General features: G+C 36.0%; 1 protein-coding gene across 1 annotated transcript in view; it reads right to left on the bottom strand.

Annotated features, from left to right (window-relative positions):
- Window positions 1-19,036, bottom strand: part of sp1 (sp1 transcription factor) — a 56,228-nt gene that overhangs the window by 11,175 nt on the left and 26,017 nt on the right. Inside the window, exon 4 of the mRNA XM_052101316.1 lies at window positions 724-865. Within this exon, the coding sequence (XP_051957276.1) occupies window positions 724-865 (142 nt within the window). The remainder of the gene's footprint in view (window positions 1-723; window positions 866-19,036) is intronic.

Raw genomic sequence — 19,036 nt, 5'->3', positions numbered from 1 at the left:
CGAGCACCTCTCAACAAAACAAGGTGATTTTCCAGGTATTCCAGTTTAAGCATTTCAAGGACATTTAGCAAACCCTGTAAACGGTGTGTAGTAAAATGGGTAAAATCAAGCTGTAGAGAGGTTATGACGTTTGACAGGTCATTTAATTTATGTTCACACAACACAAAGCAATGTTGCAAATGTCAAAATATCGAGTTGTCTCTATATGGTCCATCATTTTGGTTTAGTTGTGATATATCATCCCATCCCTAGTTGTAATGCAATAAAGATAGTTATCAGAATACTTTATGGGTGTTTTGCAACTTGATGAACAAAATGTGTCTATTCATAATTTAAAAATATCTGATTTAAAAACACACACAGACACAGGTTTCAAATATATATATATATATATATATATATATATATATATATATATATATATATATATATATATATATATATATATATATATATAAAATTGAAAACAAAATTGTTTCACTGCTTCAATAAATTACTGTTTCAATTGGTTAAGATATAACTGAAAACATTTCAAACTACTTATGCCAATATATATATTAAAAATATAAAATTCAGCTTTAAATAGATTTTGTGGTGTATTCAATTAATTATTTAGTGTTATTTACATTATAAGTGTTTTTTTGAATAACTATAGATCCAGACCAAGATAGCATTATACCACTGACCCATATGTAGCAATGTTTCTGCATTTGTATAGCATACCGTCCCTCTCCATCTTTGCAGTATGGGCAGGTGCAGGCTTCCCTCCGTGTGCGTCTGCTGGCGGGTGTCGGGCTGCTCTCTACATTCTCATCTAGCACACTGCTGTCCTCCAGACTGTCTGGCACAGTACCATCCACATCACCTGCAGAACAATCACTCTACATTACATCCACATACAGTATCTTTTTAAGGGGCCCATCCAGTAGGGTTTTTCATGACACTGAAAACTTTTCAGTGGCCATACAAGCAAATAAAATTATACTCTTACCGCTATCGTTCTTCTCATCTGAAGCAGATTATTTTGTTACCCTAATACCACAGTTCGCAAGATTTTCAAAAGAATCAATAAGAATCAAGTGAAAAAATATGATTTCTGATAGACAAAGAAAAATGTCTCTTTTATATCACTGCTACTGTAAGCCCCAAATAGCTAAATACTTATATCTGCTTTACCTTAGGCAATTTTCTAAAAAACTAATTGCTTCTTTTACAACAAATGTTTTACCTATCTGTGAGCTTGCTTGTGTGAATAATCCAATGTTATTAGGGATATCATAAAATATCAATAAATGATCAGCACATTATTTTGTCAATATATATTTGAAGCATCGATATTTTAAAAGTGAAAGACGCATTTTTGTGCTTTCCCATTCACTCAGTTGGCCATCTGCTTAACAGTCACTTGTAATAGTGTTGGGAGACCACTAGAGGGCGATATACCATTTACTGAGGCCAGTCGTGATCACACACACACACGGTTAGTGAAACTGGGGTACAATAGAAATGGCAACATATATGCAATTTCTTGATTAGAAATGGCAACGATTATCAAGCAATTTCTCGGTATGTAGTTTTAAATAGGTATTTCATTCAAGCTGTCAAACAAGTAACAATTTAATTCATTATTTTAGTACTTTTGAGGAAGAAATATTTGAAAATGAGAAATGCAATTCTTATTGGATTTACTGTCCTCTGCATTCTGTTACAAAATAATCAGATCCTTTAAGATTTTCATAGAGCAGATATAATACATTAGAAAGTTTAAAAACAAATTGAAAAAGGTGTTTGCTGACTTTTTTAGAGACACTTTAATCCAATTCAATAATTGATCCTAATTAGGCTATATTTAAAATAAAATATTCTAAAACAAAAATGTGATGGCATACGCAATTAGTCATTTATTTATTATTATAATTAAACTGCTTGTATTACAAAACTCATGTATCTTTAACCCTCTGGGGTCTGAGGGTGTTTTTGGGCAATGAGAAGTTTTGATGCCTTGACATGTGCTTTTGTTTAGTTGCTTAAAAACATTAATGGCTTAAGTCTGACAACACTGTATTCAGCACCAACTGGGCTACAATAATATGTGAGCAACATGTACATCCTATTTGTTATTTTTGAGAAAATAACATTTATGCATGGCTTTTGAAAAAAATACAAATATTAAGTAACTCTGTTATATGGCCTTATTTCATACTAAACATTTGTTCACAATACATTTGAGAACTGGGTCTTGTAGCCTCGAGTTTTTGAACAAAATGATGTGAAAACCATCCTAATCACTAATTTATACAAAACAATATAGTCATTTAACTTGTGTAAGACACTTTTAGTGTTAGAAAGGCCATATGTAAGGAGGCGTGAATGATCATCAATATTGATGTGATTCACACCTGAGGAGACAAAGACCCCTTCCCTGGGAACAGAATAAAATGTAATATCTGATATAGGGCATATATACTTTTTTTCAGGATTCTTTGATGAATATAAAGTTCAAAATAACAGAATTTATCTGAAATAGAAAGCTTTTGTAACATTATAAATGTCTTTACTATCACTTTTGACCAATATAATGTATCCTTGCTGAATAAATGTATTAATTTCTTTCCAATAATAGAAATTCTCACTGACCCCAAACTTTTGAACAGTAGTGTATAATGTTACAAAATCTTTCCATTTTAATAATTGGTGTTATTTTGAACTTTATATTCATCAAAGAATAATGCATTTTTTTTACAAAACTGTTTTGAACATTGATAATAATAATAAACGTTTCTTGAGCAGCAAATCAGCATATTAGAATGACTTCCGAAGGATCATGTGACACTGGTGAAAAGCTGCTGATAATGCAGCTTCAAATCACAGGAATAAATTGCATTTCAAAATATATATATTCATTTAAATTCATTTTTGTGGCGCCTTTCAGAAAGATGCTAGCGGAGACAGAGACGGCTGAAAGCACACCCTGTTTATTTCCTTTATTTTACAAAAGCACAATATTGTGTTGTTATTGTGAGTGTACACAAGTAAAGGTAGACCCTTTATAGTTTTTAATGATTTATTATGCCTCCTACACACTACACGACTTTCAAAGACGTCGGATCGTGATACTGTTCATATTATACAACTGTCCCGTCTTGTCATGGATGTCACAGCGTTTTCAAATTACACGACGAATCAGCGACAGGGGTTAACATATTACAAAACATTTCACTATTGATGAATCCCTGACAACCTTGCCTGGACTCCAAATTACATTTCACAACAGAATACACGCGAGAAGTGATACGAGATACGAAAACAAATGCATGATCATATGTTATAGGTCACAATATAAAAAAGTTCATCCTACTGAAAAATCTACCTATTTGATTACCCGACTGTCCAAAAGAATTGGCAATTTCTCTCCAACTCCTCTACACCCGGTTGTGGTAGAGTTCAGATGAAACATCAAATAGATACTGCCAATGTTCCACAAATTTTTCCTCCATTTCATCAGTCCAATGAGACTTTTGATATCACAGCCATGTTAGTTGATGTTCTGTTGCAGGTACATAAGGACTCCTCCCACTGAAATTTCCCATGCCCCGTTTCTTGCCCTCTCATTGGCTGTAGGTCAACGCTGCTGTTGTATTCAGTCAAAACATATTTCACATTGACCGATTGTAAAATCGCAGACAGGTCCAGATATTTAACATTCTAAATATCTCGCCGACATCGGCGATGCGTCAGCGCTTCTCTCAAATCACACTTTGATAATTGATACATTGCGCTCGCTCACAGGAGCGAGCTCAGAATTTTTCCACCGATCTCCACAAATCAGTAGGCGAGCGAAAATCGGGCTTAAAATCGTGTAAACTCAGCATTACACTTATCTGCATGCCCAAAAATGACAGAGTATTTTAAATTGTTTCCGCTGTTATGAGGAAAATCCAGCACATCCGTCAACCCATGAGGGTTCAAATTAAACACTTTCATATGAACTAGTCAGTAACTGCACTGCTTGATTAAAGTCTCAGAGGTCTAAAATAACATGACAGTTACAGTTCCAGAGACAATTTAGACTGTTCTGTTGTCTAATGTTGTACTTCTACAGTTCTTATTTAATTTCAAGTTGGACATTCATAACTTGCACATCAGTGTTAGATTAATACTATAATGGACTAGACCAGAAGCACACTGTTTTGTGCTGTAGATTCAAAAAGGACAGGCTCATATGAGACATTCTTTCAGGAATTGGACTACACTTGGAACGCTTTGTTTCACACTGTAAATTCAACAGAGCCAGGTCATAAGTCATTCATATCATAAAAAATGGGATAGTTTTATCTTTAACACTTTATACCTCCTTTGACTGTTGATTCCTTATAAAATGACAAGTCAGATTAGAAATCAACGGCAAAGCCCCAACCTGAGGCAAGCTAGCATGGAAGCCGCCACTATTGTTAGTAACATTAGCAACCATGAAGACACTTCTCTAAACTAGAGGACAGTTTACATTCTCAGCTGAAAGATACCATCAAAAGGGAGATGGCGAGTTATCGCTCTGAAATAGGACTGATCATCGAAACATTATGGACAGATACAAAGACCAAAATTGATACCCTAACAACAAGTCACGGGGGAATTCCGCTCCATTCAGGCTACGTAGTCTATCACCATGGCAGATATAGAAACATAGCTCAGCTATAAGCACAACTCAATAGAGGCAATGGAATCAACAATTGTTAGTCTGAAAGCTCAGATTTGAAAGCTATAACAGCAACAACAGGATTTGTCATATAGAAGTCATCTCCAAAATTTAAGAATAAATGGTACACCTGAGGGTGCAGAGAATGGCAGGCCACCAGACTTCATGTCCAGATTTTTCAGAGAGGTGCTAGGTGATAATTTGCTGGAACAAAAATCAATAGTGCTGGATAGTGCTCATCACGTTCCAGTTCTGATACCCTGCAACAGAGACCTTAACCGCACCGTTTGCCTAAATTACTTTATAGACAAGGCCAGAATTTTCTAAACCTCCAGGAAATACAGTGAGCTTACTTATGGTGCATGAGTTCATATTTTTCCAAACATGAGTGCCAAGTTAAGCCATAGAAAAGCTGCCTTGAACCCAGTGAAATCCAAGCTCAAGCAGGCTGGGATTTCCTCTAGCCTACATCACCCCAGCTGAATCGCTCCTCACTTTTGACAATACTATTTGTTTAAATCACCATCGGATGCAGAAGGCTTTTAAGAGACACATCAAACCAACAATGGATATTAGGGTTGGTTTGGATAAAGATTTCCTGATTAGATTTCGATTCCATTTGATTCCGATCTCAATATCGATTAATATGGGTACATTTCTGCTTTTGCTTAAATAGCAAATAAATTCTCATTTATAAAGTAAATTTTATCCAATTATAAAAGGAACCTTCTAGGCATACCTTCCAAGTACCATTTGACAATATTAATTTTACAAATTAGATATATCATTAATTTTTCATCAAATTGGTCACATTTTAGCTATTGAAAAATGCTCAAATTCAGTCTATTCCATCAATTAATGTGTTGAAATTGCATATATTTTTTTCTTACATATTTATTGTTTAATATTTACATGTATTTATATGTAGAACATGTGCTTAATTGGTACTGTATCTTTAAGAGACATCAGTCAGTAACCATATATAAAGATGTGTGTAACAATGCATTCATGTGTGAATAGAATCATACATTTCTTTTGAATTAGTTCAACAACTGACTGTAAAGAACAGAAACGGTATTAAAAGAGACATTATTTAATGACAAATGGATCCATGGATCTCGTATTTGGACACACAGAACAAGTTAAACCAAACTTTTTACTTTCAACAAACAGTGAAAAGGACTAAAAACAATGCTAAAAACTTATCTACTATACTACTCAAATCACTGGTGAGTGAAATCTGTACATTTACCAGTGGGTAATCATAGACATTTTTTTCCGCCTAACATGAGATTTGGTCGCATATGAGTAATTTAATTGCATTATAGAGGGTTGCCACATAGTGAAACATCGATCTATGAATTTAAGAATCGATATCAAGATTGTTTAAATGGAGATCACGATGCATCAGAAAATCTATAAAGTTTCCCAGACCTAACGGATAAACAATTTGTTAAAAGGTTAGATTGTTTCACGAAACATATCTGGTTTTGAGTTAACATAAGATTACTATATTTCGGCCCTATGAAATAATTTTCATTTTTTATTTTCATGTTTCCACAAATTCTGTGTTTTCCATTTTATAATTCCATTTGAATTCCAGGTTTTAAAGTTTAATTACATTTTATCATTTAAAAAAACGAATCAAATTAACTAATAGAAATGTAATAAAATGAAAACGGAACAATTACTTTTTAATATACCATTGCATTAATTTTTATTAAATGAAGAGCTATACTGATCTTCACCGCACTATCCAAAACCCAAAATTGGAAAGTTTTTTTGTGTGTGTGTTTTATTTGTATTATATTATTATGGTCAAATACAGTAATGCACAGTAGAGCATTACAGTTTAAACAAAAGCAGTGATGAAACTCTATATATTATGATATTGCTTACATATAATGTACTTATTAATGATCAATTATTATTAACATCATTATTACTACTACTACACATTAAATATGACATTTTACTGTACATTTTACTTCACATGTCTAGTTAACCCTCTGGGGTCGACGGACGCACCGGTTCGTCCTGCTGGATATTTTCGTCATTACAGTGTAAGACACTTATCTGAGATAAGTGACTATAAGTGACTTATCACAGATTAGAGACTATAAATGGTCTACTTTTATTTGTGTACATTCACAATAACAACAAAACCTTGTGCTTTTGTAAGAAAATAAAACGGTTGAGCTGTAAGCAGTCTCTGTGTTTACGAACATATATCTGAAATGAGTCACAAAAATTAACTGAAACTCTTTGAATACGTATCACACAAACATGAAGAATATGTCTAAAGAAAGCTTAAACTGTCTATTTTTAAATCAATTCAAATTTAAAACAAATATTCTCCTGCAATGTAATCTGTATGAAACAAAGCGATGTACAGTTTTCCTGGCTCAGTTAATTTATCTCTAATGTGATCCCACCCACCAGCAGAGCGCACCATTCATACGGTAATGTGCTGAGGCGATTAATGCAAATGGTAACTGAGGCCCCGAAAGACAGCACGATACACATGTGAGAAAACTCCTGGATCGTGACGAAGAGTTAACATTTTCCTCAGAAGAAGAGCGGGACCCCGATGAACATTTGTATTTTGAAGAGTGACTTGATTCAGTCGAGGATACAATTTCGGACAAGTCATTTAATTTTAATTAGTTGACATGCCATTTTATATAAACATGTACATATTTTACTAGTGGGACTGTTTACAGACTTGCCAGCCAGGATTCAGAGTATTGACATTTGAAATATATCCTAATAAGCAAGTTTAGTTACATGCAAATGTTGTTTTGGCTAAAGCAGGAATTTAAATTGTACGCTGTATGATACAAATATGATATAAAAATAATATGTTTAGATTATATTTTATCTAGTGTTTATGCTGCCTCATTATCATCAACAATGCTTGTGCTTGCAAATCTGTGTTCAGGTTAAATGAGTAAAAAGCACTTTAAATATGCCAATATTAGAAAATCACAATCTTATAATGATTTCTGAAGGATCATGTGACACTGAAGACTGCAGTAATGATGCTGATGGGCCCAGGGGAGGGGTCTTTTGTCTCAGGTGAGAATTACAATCCATATTCTTGATCATTCTCGCCTCCTCGCATATGACCTTTCTAACACTAAAAGTGTCTTACAAAAGTTCAATTACAATATTGTTTTGTATGAATGAGTGATCAGGATGGTTTTCACATCATTTTGTAGCAAAAACTCTATGCTACAAGATCCAGTTCTCAAAAGGCTTGTGGACAAATGTTTCGTACGTGTTATATGGCCTTATTTCATTGACTTAATTTTGTTTATGACGCAGCGCACCAGAGACGCTACAAAAGCATGTCTGACACAGGTGTACATCGATGGGTCCTTAAACAAGCCCTCATAATAAATCTCAAACTGATTGACAAATTCACTTGTGAAATGGATTTCTGTGAACTGCATGCCAATGATTGGCTTATGTTCAATAATATGGTAGTAAACAATACATTGTATTCTAAAGCCACTTTTTGTATTGCCTTATCATTGATTAACTCTACTGCCACAAGAATGCAATGCATTTTAATTATCTGAATACCTTATAATATAATAATTATGGTTATATGAGGGGCTTTCTCAGCAAATATTTGTATGTGTGATTAAATAATTGGAACACCATGTAATTAATTTGATAAAATTTTAATCGATTGACAGCCCTAATAAATATATATTATCTATGTGCTGCAGTTCACATAGAATAAAACAATCTGCTCTTAATACACACAAAGAGTGCACATGATGTAATCATGCGGTTAATGTAGAAACAGTGGCTTCTCACATTCACTTTCTATTGAAGAATATGCAGCCTGTATAGGCTATTTGTTCATTTAAATCTCAGCCTAATGTGGTTTAATCACACTAGGACATATCATGATTTCAATTTGATTAATTGTGCGTTTATACATAATTTCATCCCAAATATGTAAAATTCTGTGACATTGTTTTTTTTTATTATAGTTAACTATAAAATCACTTTTATCAATGCATTTCCGTCTGTTTTCAGCAATGTGGAAATCATAGGGCCCTACTACATTGTTGCCCATAATTGACTAAAAATTGTACATTGTTTTTTTTTGTGGAACTATTATTCATTAATTTCACGATATTCTCAACTGAGTGCTCAGAGGAAGTTCAATACATTTGTAAATGCTCAGTCAGTTACAAGAGTGGTGTTCCCTTGCTTCTTGTTTGGGAAGTTGCATGGTGGGAGGAGACATGGTACCTGTTTGATGTGTGTACTTAAGCTGTAGGGTACACAGTTGACTCAATTTCAGATCTCATAATTTCAGACAATGGTGCTTTAGATAACCCGCTGTATAGCAAGTCAGTTGCACTGAACTTCTTGATCTGGAATTTGAATGAGACCTATCCGATTATAAAATGCATCAAGACAATTATCCATTTAAACTATTTTGATTTTAACAGCATTTCTTAAAAAAAAAATAAATAAAATCATCTTGTATCATCTGACCAATTTAAACAACGTAAATCATGGGCTGGGGTTATACCACTAAGATTTTCAATCTAAATCTAGAGAAGCAGCAATTCTCATTGGCTAGAACACGCAGTTCATTATGAGTGAGATTCAAGCTTAATAAAAGGGAGAGAGATGTCATTGTGTCTGGCTCATTATACTGTATAATGTTCTATAACACTGGGACAATGTGTCATTTATGAAATCTTTTCTGACCAATCTAACAAATCTGAATACACAGAGGCGGCTTTAATTGTGTTACATCCCACTCTTGACCATTAGTCAAAAAAAATCTGCTATTCCTATAAAAACAAGTTTTCTGACCCATGGTGTTTCTTGCATCCTAATTTCAAACAGTTTACATTCTTTTCTTCAGTACATCAAACATACTCCCGAATCTATTTATTTTTAGTAGACAATTAACTTAACTTCTATTGTAGACTGTATATATTGCCCAATCATAATTTCAGCCCTGTAGTATTGAAGTTAGGTTTCCCAAAGACACCTACTCTGAAAACATGCCACTTTGATAACACCACTGTTTCTAGTCTATACTTTGTGAATTTCATTGATATTAAAAAAAAATAAAAAAATCTGTCACTTAATGACACCAAGATATTATCAAAGCTAAACTTTGGGACACCTTAAAAGCCTATTTGAGGGAGGAAATAATTTCTTCTTGGGAGAGTAAAACCAAAAGCAGCACTTCAAAGACCTAATAAATCAGATTAAACAACTATCATATGCTGCTGCGCCTACATCTGAGAGAACACTCAGTACTACCAATAATTATGCTGAATGTTATGTGCATTGACATTCACATTTGAAAGTACAGCATTTATTATGAGGTTGGGTTGCAGATTAAAATTAGGATATTAACAGTAATGTGGAAAAAATTAAAGCTAATTTTTATAGGGCTAAATTGAAATATTCCGACAGTATGACTAAGTTGGGTCTTCTTTACAGATTCCTTTAATCAGGCTCCTACTGATTAAACTGCAGCCATGTATTAGAATTTCTGAAGGCAAACAAAACACCATTGTTCTTCTATAGTGTCCATAGATTTAACAATGGCATTTGTAATGAGACCATTGTAACCATATGTCTGAACCAAAGGATAGACTAGTAACATTGGAAGCAAACAGATATTGACAGAAGAACAACTGAACAAATGACAAAGCAATTACTTCAATCTCGTTATAAATTATATGAACATTCAGATAAGGCCGGAAAACTTCTTGCACAACAAATAAGACAGTCTTCACTCTCTAATCTAATAACATCTATCCTTAACTCTTTCCCCACCAGCGTTTTTAAAAAAAAGCTTCCAGCCACCACCAGGGTTTTTGACGATTTTCGCTAAATTTTAATGGCCCGCAGAATATTTTCTTCCATGAATATATGAAGATGCTATATATCAAAATAAAGATCTGGGCCTCTGCTTTTAGACAAAAAAAACGATTTTATTTTATCTTCATTTGTTCTTTTTTTATTGCGACTTGAACAGAGGTAGGTTGTCAAAAAACAACATTTCAGACAAAAAGCTGAGAAAAAGGCATGTTTATGTCTGATATTTTGAGCTTCTCATACTCCACTTCATGTTTGAGACGATCGCAGTCTGTTTCTTTGATCAAAGAGTTGCATACTCTTTCAAAACATGTGCAGGGGTCTTCCTTACCATATAACACCTAAAACACGTAAACCCGGAAAATTCCGTGTTTGGCGGGGAAGCGTTTTTTCATAAAACACGGAAAATTCTGTGTTTGGCGGGGAAAGGGTTAAGGATGATGGTGTAATCTCAAATGATGAATTGGAAATCAAAACCATTTATAAACAATTTTATAATTCCCTATTCATCAGAAAATATGCATGATCCAACAGAGCTTGACTCCTTTGACTCTATAACAATGCCCCAAATTCATTTACAGTGAGGGGAAAAAAGTATTTGATCCCCTGCTGATTTTGTACATTGCACAATGACAAAGAAATGATCAGTCTATAATTTTAATGGTAGGTTAATTTGAACAGTGAGAGACAGAATAACAAAAAAATCCAGAAAAATGCATGTCAAAAATGTTATAAATTGAATTGCATTTTAATGAGGGAAATAAGTATTCGACCCCCTCTCAATCAGAGATTTCTGGCTCTCAGGTGTCTTTTATACAGGTAACGAGCTGAGATTAGGAGCACACTCTTAAAGGGAGTGCTCCTAATTTCAGCTTGTTACCTGTATAAAAGACACCTGTTCACAGAAGCAATCAATCAATCAGAATCCAAACTCTCCACCATGGCCAAGACCAAAAAGAGCTGTCCAAGGATGTCAGGGACAAGATTGTAGATCTACACAAGGCTGGAATGGGCTACAAGACCATCGCCAAGCAGCTTGGTGAGAAGGTAACACAAAAGAACTGTTAATCTCCCTCGGTCTGGGGCTGCATGCATTATCTCACCACGTGGAGTTGCAATGATCATGAGAAGGGTCAGGAATCAGCCCAGAACTACACGGGAGGATCTTGTCAATGATCTTAAGGCAGCTGGGGCCATAGTCACCAAGAAAACAATTGGTAGCACTCTACGCCGTGAAGGACTGTAATCCTGCAGCGCCCGCGAGGTCCCCCTGCTCAAGAAAGCACATGTACAGGCCCGTCTGAAGTTTGCCAATGAACATCTGAATGATTCAGAGGAAAACTGGGTTAAAGTGTTGTGGTCAGATGAGACCAAAATCAAGCTTTTTGGCATCAACTCAACTCGCCTTGTTTGGAGGAGGAGGAATGCTGCCTATGACCCCAAGAACACAATCCCCACGTCAAACATATCGAGTTGGAAACATTATGCTTTGGGGGTGTTTTTCTGCTAAGGGGACAGGACAACTTCACCGCATCAAAGGGACGATGGACGGGGCCATGTACAGTCAAATCTTGGGTGAGAACCTCCTTCCCTCAGCCAGGGCATTGAAAATGGGTCTTGGATGGGTATCCCAGCATGACAATAACCCAAAACACACGGCCTAGGCAAGTGGCTCAAGATGAAGCACATTAAGGTCCTGGAGTGGCCTAGCCAGTCTCCAGACCTTAATCCCATAGAAAATCTGTGGAGGGGGCTGAAGGTTCGAGTTGCCAAATGTCAGCCTCGAAACCTTAATGATTTGGAGAAGATCTGCAAAGAGGAGTGGGACAAAATCCCTCCTGAGATGTGCAAACCTGGTGGCCAACTACAACAAAATGTCTGATCTCTGTGATTGCCAACAAGAGTTTTACCACCAAGTACTAAGTGATGTTTTACAGAAGGGTCAAATTTCCCTCAAAATGCAATTCAATTTATAAAATTTTTGACATGCGGTTTCCTGGATTTTGTTTGTTGTTATTCTGCCTCTCACCATTCAAATTAACCTATCATTAAAATTATAGACTGATCATTTACTTTTAATCAAATACTTTTTTACCTCACTGTAGATGACCAAACAGAACTAGAGAAGCCGCTCAACTTTGAAAAACTTAACTCTACTATTTTGTCCAAAAAGTTCCTAGCATGTTTAAAACTTCTGTATGATTCTCCCCCTTCATCTGTGGTCACTAATGGCCTTAGTTCACATTATTTTCCACTACAAAGGGGAAATAGACAGGGATGCCCCAAATGTCCTCTACTTTTCACAGTAGCGACTGAATCTTTAGTTATTTTGTAGGATTGTAGTACTATCATACAAGAACAAAATCAGTTGTTCAGGGAATTATTAGAGAGGACAGAGCATAAATTATCACTATATGCAGATGACCTGCTCTTTTGCATCTCAGATCCACATAATTCACTTCATGTTATGTGTTCAAGCATTTTAGCAGTCCTTCCGGATATAAACTAAACCTTTCCAAGAGTGAACACCCCTCTCATTTTTGTAAATATTTGATTATACCGTTTCATGTGATAACACTGAAGAAATGACACTTTGCTACAATGTAAAGTAGTGAGTGTACAGCTTGTATAACAGCGTAAATTTGCTGTCCCCTCAAAATAACTAAACACACAGCCATTAATGTCTAAACCGCTGGCAACAAAAGTGAGTACACCCCTAAATGAAAATTTCCAAATTGGGCCCAATTAGCCATTTTCTCTCCCCGGTGTCATGTGACTTGTTAGTAATTGTTGCTCTACATAAAGATGGCCTAGGCCTAGAAGATTGCTGACACTGAGCTGCAACACGATGGTCAAGACCATACAGCGGTATAACAGGACAGTTCCACTCAGAACAGGCCTCGCCATGGTCGACCAAAGAAGTTGAGCTCAGCGTCACATCCAGAGGTTGTCTTTGGGAAATAACCATATGAGTGCTGCCAGCATTGCTGTAGAGGTTGAAGGGGTGGGGGGGTCAGCCTGTCAGTGCTCAGACCATGCGCCGCACACTGCATCAAATTGGTCTGCATGGCTGTCGTCCCAGAAGGAAGCCTCTTCTAAAGATGATGCACAAGAACGTTTGCTGAAGACAAGCAGACTAAGGACATGGATTACTGGAACCATGTCCTGTGGACTGATGAGAACATTTGTAAAAAACTAAATTTCAAAAAAAGAAGAGAAAAAATCCTAAACTAAATAAGTCTTTACAAAACTGCATTGGGGGCCCAGACACAGCCAATGCAGTGATGTCTGAGGGATCTTCTATGAAAATATTACAATATTTTATAGTTTATCAATTGAGGGCAGTTGATACGAATATTATAAGATGATCTGTTCATTTTGAATCATAATGAAGGTAGGTGTATAAATATATATATATATATATATATATATATATATATATATATATATATATATACATTAAAATTATATTTACATACAGATATCAAAGTATGGGGGCATATAAGCCCTTCTGACTTAGGAATGATACTGTATGGGGTTCAGGGGTACCTCCAGAGAGAAACTTTTGAAAACTTAAAAGTCTGGATGGACCATTTTTTTATTTTCATTAAAGTGAGGAAAAGCTAGGCTACAAACTAGTAATCGTTTTGTCTTTCATCCTTGTCAAAGACGATGAAATCTGAATAATTTCACAAAATTAGAACAAAATCTATTTGTTTATTATTAAAGGCTTGGAACATGCTGATTAATAAAACTAAATTTAGAAAGGAAAAAATGTTATGATCTAAAAGGCACCTTAGAAACACGCACCTCATGTTTACTCACAAGTGGGGAAAAGAGGATCCAAAACCAAAGCAAAAAACTAAAACAGGTTACTAAACAATACTCTTTTAATAACAAAGTCTACAAAACATTAGCAGCAGAACTAAGAACAAAAATATGCCATTGAGCAACACTTTAATTGAAATATATTATTTTTTTAATTATAACAAAACTGAACAATGTATGCTTGAAGTATTTTTGAACACTTATATAAGATTTGCTTCAACTTTTGCAACATTTACTTTACATTTTTACCAAGTCCTAAAAAACAAAGCCTAAATAAACAAGCCACAATAGAATTAATAAAAAACAATTTCCAAACTAATGTGCAAAGTGCTCTATTATTAATAAAGCTGCATTTTGCCATTTTTCTTCATGATAAGAAATGCATATGGACATATATATAGATATTGTGATTCAATAATTTCTAATCTAGCTGCATTAAGCGCGTGCGCTCGAGGGATGAGCGTCCCCGAGGCAGAGTCTCTCTCAGCCGGGTGCAGTTTCAATCACTCCCCATTAGATCGGGACACTCGCACAACTTATAGAAGAGGCACAGACCACGCAGAGAAATGCCAGTTTCTGAGTTTATAGTTATTAACATGATCTGCTTCTGTATTATTTGAACATTAATAAAGCTATAACGCATAAAATGTTACTGCATTTAACACTAGAACTACCACGGCGGTCATTTTGACTGTTTTTAAATTTTGCAATGTAATAACTTTGTTGAAATAAAACCCATATAACCATGACTTACTCTTAAATGTATGTATATTTTATTCTAACATTGTTATTTTATTAAAATTTCCAAAAGAGTTATGAGTGTTTCTACCTTGAATGGCCATAACGGTCATTTTGACCGCACGCATTTCAGCGTTTGCTACGTAAAGGAACAAAGGCCGCTGTTCACCATGGAGGTGCTGATTAGTGACAATGCAACGCTCACAGTCTATCAATGCAAAAGAAGGAAAGCACTGTCCACACAGCTGTTGGCATCACAAGTGTCCAAAAGGCTAAACCAGAGACAGTCACATACTACAACAGAAGTGTGCTAGATCAAAGCACCCACATGTAGATGGCCACTGGCTGTGTTTTATAATATCATTGACCTGGCTGCGATAAATGCTTCCATCATGTTCAAGAAATGCACAAATGTGGGAATGTCATGTAGGAACTTCATAATGCGAACTTCGCTACGGCCATATGAGAGCAAAAGCCACACATCTGACGGTGCAAGGACCCAGGCAGGAGCAGCTGATGATGGAGAGGAGAAGACAGTGCCAAGTGTGGAGAAACTGCAAGAAAAACAAAACTAAGGACACTTGTGACAAATGTCAAAAGGTAGTGTGTGTGAGCTGCACATGGAAGGTAGAGAGTACCTGTGTTGACAGAGTAATCGATCCACAAAAGTCAGTGAATGATGTGCGGTGTTTGCCCCCAAAACAACCAGATGCCTTGTTCAAGTGAGCCCACTTTTAGGAGAATTCGTGCATAACGATTTTACAGCATAATATTTTCATTATAGTTTTACAGCATGATATGTTTGCTCACAGTAAAACAAATATTGCTTTCTAAATCAGTTTGTTTTCCAGCAGTTTAGCGAATGTTCATATTCTTTATTAACCGGTTTGGCCATTTTGGGTTAGGCCTATAGGTATTTCATACACGTCTGAGGATTTTACTATGCATTGAAATACACTTTGGTGATGTATTTATAAGCTATTGTATTGATTTGTTTTTATTTTACAAAGAAAACAGAATATAAATAATACAATTGTATCTGTAATTAGCTACAATAGCAAGTTCTGTGGTTGTCGATGAACCAATACATTTTCACATTCATTAGAATTTAAATTTCGTGTCCTGGTGTTTATTATTAATATAACAGATTCATTTATTCATGGATTTTGATTCCAGTGGTCGCCGCATAGGATTGTTTCCGATTCTTGTTGTCCAAACATTTCCAATAACTCCAGAGCGTTGTGAAGTCCAAAAGTCAACATGTTTTGAAAAAAGATAGATGTAATAAGTTCCAAAATTCACAACATGTTTTTATCTAACGAAATATTCGGACTTCATGTTTGTTGGCGTTTAGACTTTCAAAAACATTTTCACTGTGGTGAAAAGAACTTGCTGGACACAGAGCGAGGCATGCACATTCCGGGGCAGTCTAGCAGCTTATATATATATATATATATTAGTCTAGCACTATTATATATTACAAAAAAGATCGTATTATGTAGGCCTATCTGCGTTCGCTTGGCGATCCGGGATCCATTTAATCCATATTATTCTATTTTATTCAAATTGAGGATTTTGTTCGGTGATTTTAAACTTTTTTAGGGTGATGACGTCATAAAACATGACGACAGACATTAGAAGCTGCATTCTAAAACCTCAATAGAAGCTTCAAAAATAAATATGGCATGAACAAAATGACATTTGGTACAGTCTAGTATGAACAGTCAGAATGACACCTATGGCCATTCAAGTAGTTATAGAATTCCGGTAGTTCTTGTGTTAAGATGTAACGCCGGGATGTTTCCTTTAAAGAGCTCCGCCTTCGCTTATTCCACAACGATAAATGCTTCTGAAATGTACTTTTTTTTTTCCATGGAGATTATATATATATATATATATATATATATATATATATATATATATATATATATATACACACACACACACACACATACATATATACACTCACCTAAAGGATTATTAGGAACACCATACTAATACTGTGTTTGACCCCTTTCAGCCTTCAGAACTGCCTTAATTCTACGTGGCATTGATTCAACAAGGTGCTGAAAGCATTCTTTAGAAATGTTGGCCCATATTGATAGGATAGCATCTTGCAGTTGATTGAGATTTGTGGGATGCACATCCAGGGCATGAAGCTCCCGTTCCACCACATCCCAAAGATGCTCTATTGGGTTGAGATCTGGTGACTGTGGGGGCCATTTTAGTACAGTGAACTCATTGTCATGTTCAAGAAACCAATTTGAAATGATTCGAGCTTTGTGACATGGTGCATTATCCTGCTGGAAGTAGCCATCAGAGGATGGGTACATGGTGGCCATAAAGGGATGGACATGGTCAGAAACAATGCACAGGTAGGCCGTGGCATTTAAACGATGCCCAATTTTGGCACTAAGGGGCCTAAAGTGTGCCAAGAAAACATCCCCATTACACCACCACCACCAGCCTGCACAGTGGTAACAAGGCATGATGGATCCATGTTCTCATTCTTTTTATGCCAAATTCTGACTCTACCATCTGAATGTCTCAACAGAAATCGAGACTCATCAGATCAGGCAACATTTTTCCAGTCTTCAACTGTCCAATTTTGGTGAGCTCTTGCAAATTGTAGCCTCTTTTTCCTATTTGTAGTGGAGATGAGTGGTACCCGGTGGGGTCTTCTGCTGTTGTAGCCCATCCGCCTCAAGGTTGTGCATGTTGTGGCTTCACAAATGCTTTGCTGCATACCTCGGTTGTAACGAGTGGTTATTTCAGGCAAAGTTGCTCTTCTATCAGCTTGAATCATTTGGATCATTCTCCTCTGACCTCTAGCATCAACAAGGCATTTTCACCCACAGGACTGCCGCATACTGGATGTTTTTCCCTTTTCACACCATTCTTTGTAAACCCTAGAAATGGTTGTGCGTGAAAATCCCAGTAACTGAGCAGATTGTGAAATACTCAGACCAGCCCGTCTGGCACCAACAACCATGCAACGCTCAAAATTGCTTAAATCACCTTTCTTTCCCATTCTGACATTCAGTTTGGAGTTCAGGAGATTGTCTTGACCAGGACCACACCCCTAAATGCATTGAAGCAACTGCCATGTGATTGGTTGATTAGATAATTGCATTAATGAGAAATTGAACAGGTGTTCTAATAATCCTTTAGGTGAGTATATATACAGGTGAAACTCGAAAAATTAGAATATCGTGCAAAAGTTCATTCATTTCAGTAATTCAACTTAAAAGGTGAAACTAATATATTATATAGACTCATTACAAGCAAAGTAAGATATTTCAAGCCTTTATTTGATATAATTTTTATGATTATGGCTTACAGCTTATGAAAACCCCAAATTCAGAATCTCAGAAAATTAGAATATTACATGAAATCAATAAAACAAAAGGATTTTAAATACAGAAATGTCAGCCCTCTGAAAAGTATAATCATGCATATGTACTCAGTACTTGGTTTGGGCCCCTTTTGCATTAATTACTGCCTCAATGCAGCGTGGCATGGATGCTATCAGCCTGTGGCACTGCTGAGGTGTTATGGAAGACCAAGATGCTTCAATAGCAGCCTTCAGCTCTTCTGCATTGTTTGGTCTCATGTCTCTCATCTTTCTCTTGGCAATGCTCAGGTCAGGCGAGTTTGCTGGCCAATCAAGCACAGTAATACCATGGTCATTGAACCAGGTTTTGGTACTTTTGGCAGTGTGGGCAGGTGCCAAGTCCTGCTGGAAAATGAAGTCAGCATCTCCATAAAGCTTGTCTGCTGAAGGAAGCATGAAGTGCTCTAAAATGTCCCGGTAGACGGCTGCGTTGACTCTGGACTTAATAAAGCACAGTGGACCAACACCAGCCGATGACATGGCTCCCCAAACCAACACAGACTGTGGAA

Source organism: Xyrauchen texanus, chromosome 32 (assembly GCF_025860055.1).
Source record: "Xyrauchen texanus isolate HMW12.3.18 chromosome 32, RBS_HiC_50CHRs, whole genome shotgun sequence".
Lineage (NCBI taxonomy): Eukaryota > Metazoa > Chordata > Actinopteri > Cypriniformes > Catostomidae > Xyrauchen > Xyrauchen texanus.
This window is presented reverse-complemented; position numbering and strand designations above follow the sequence as displayed.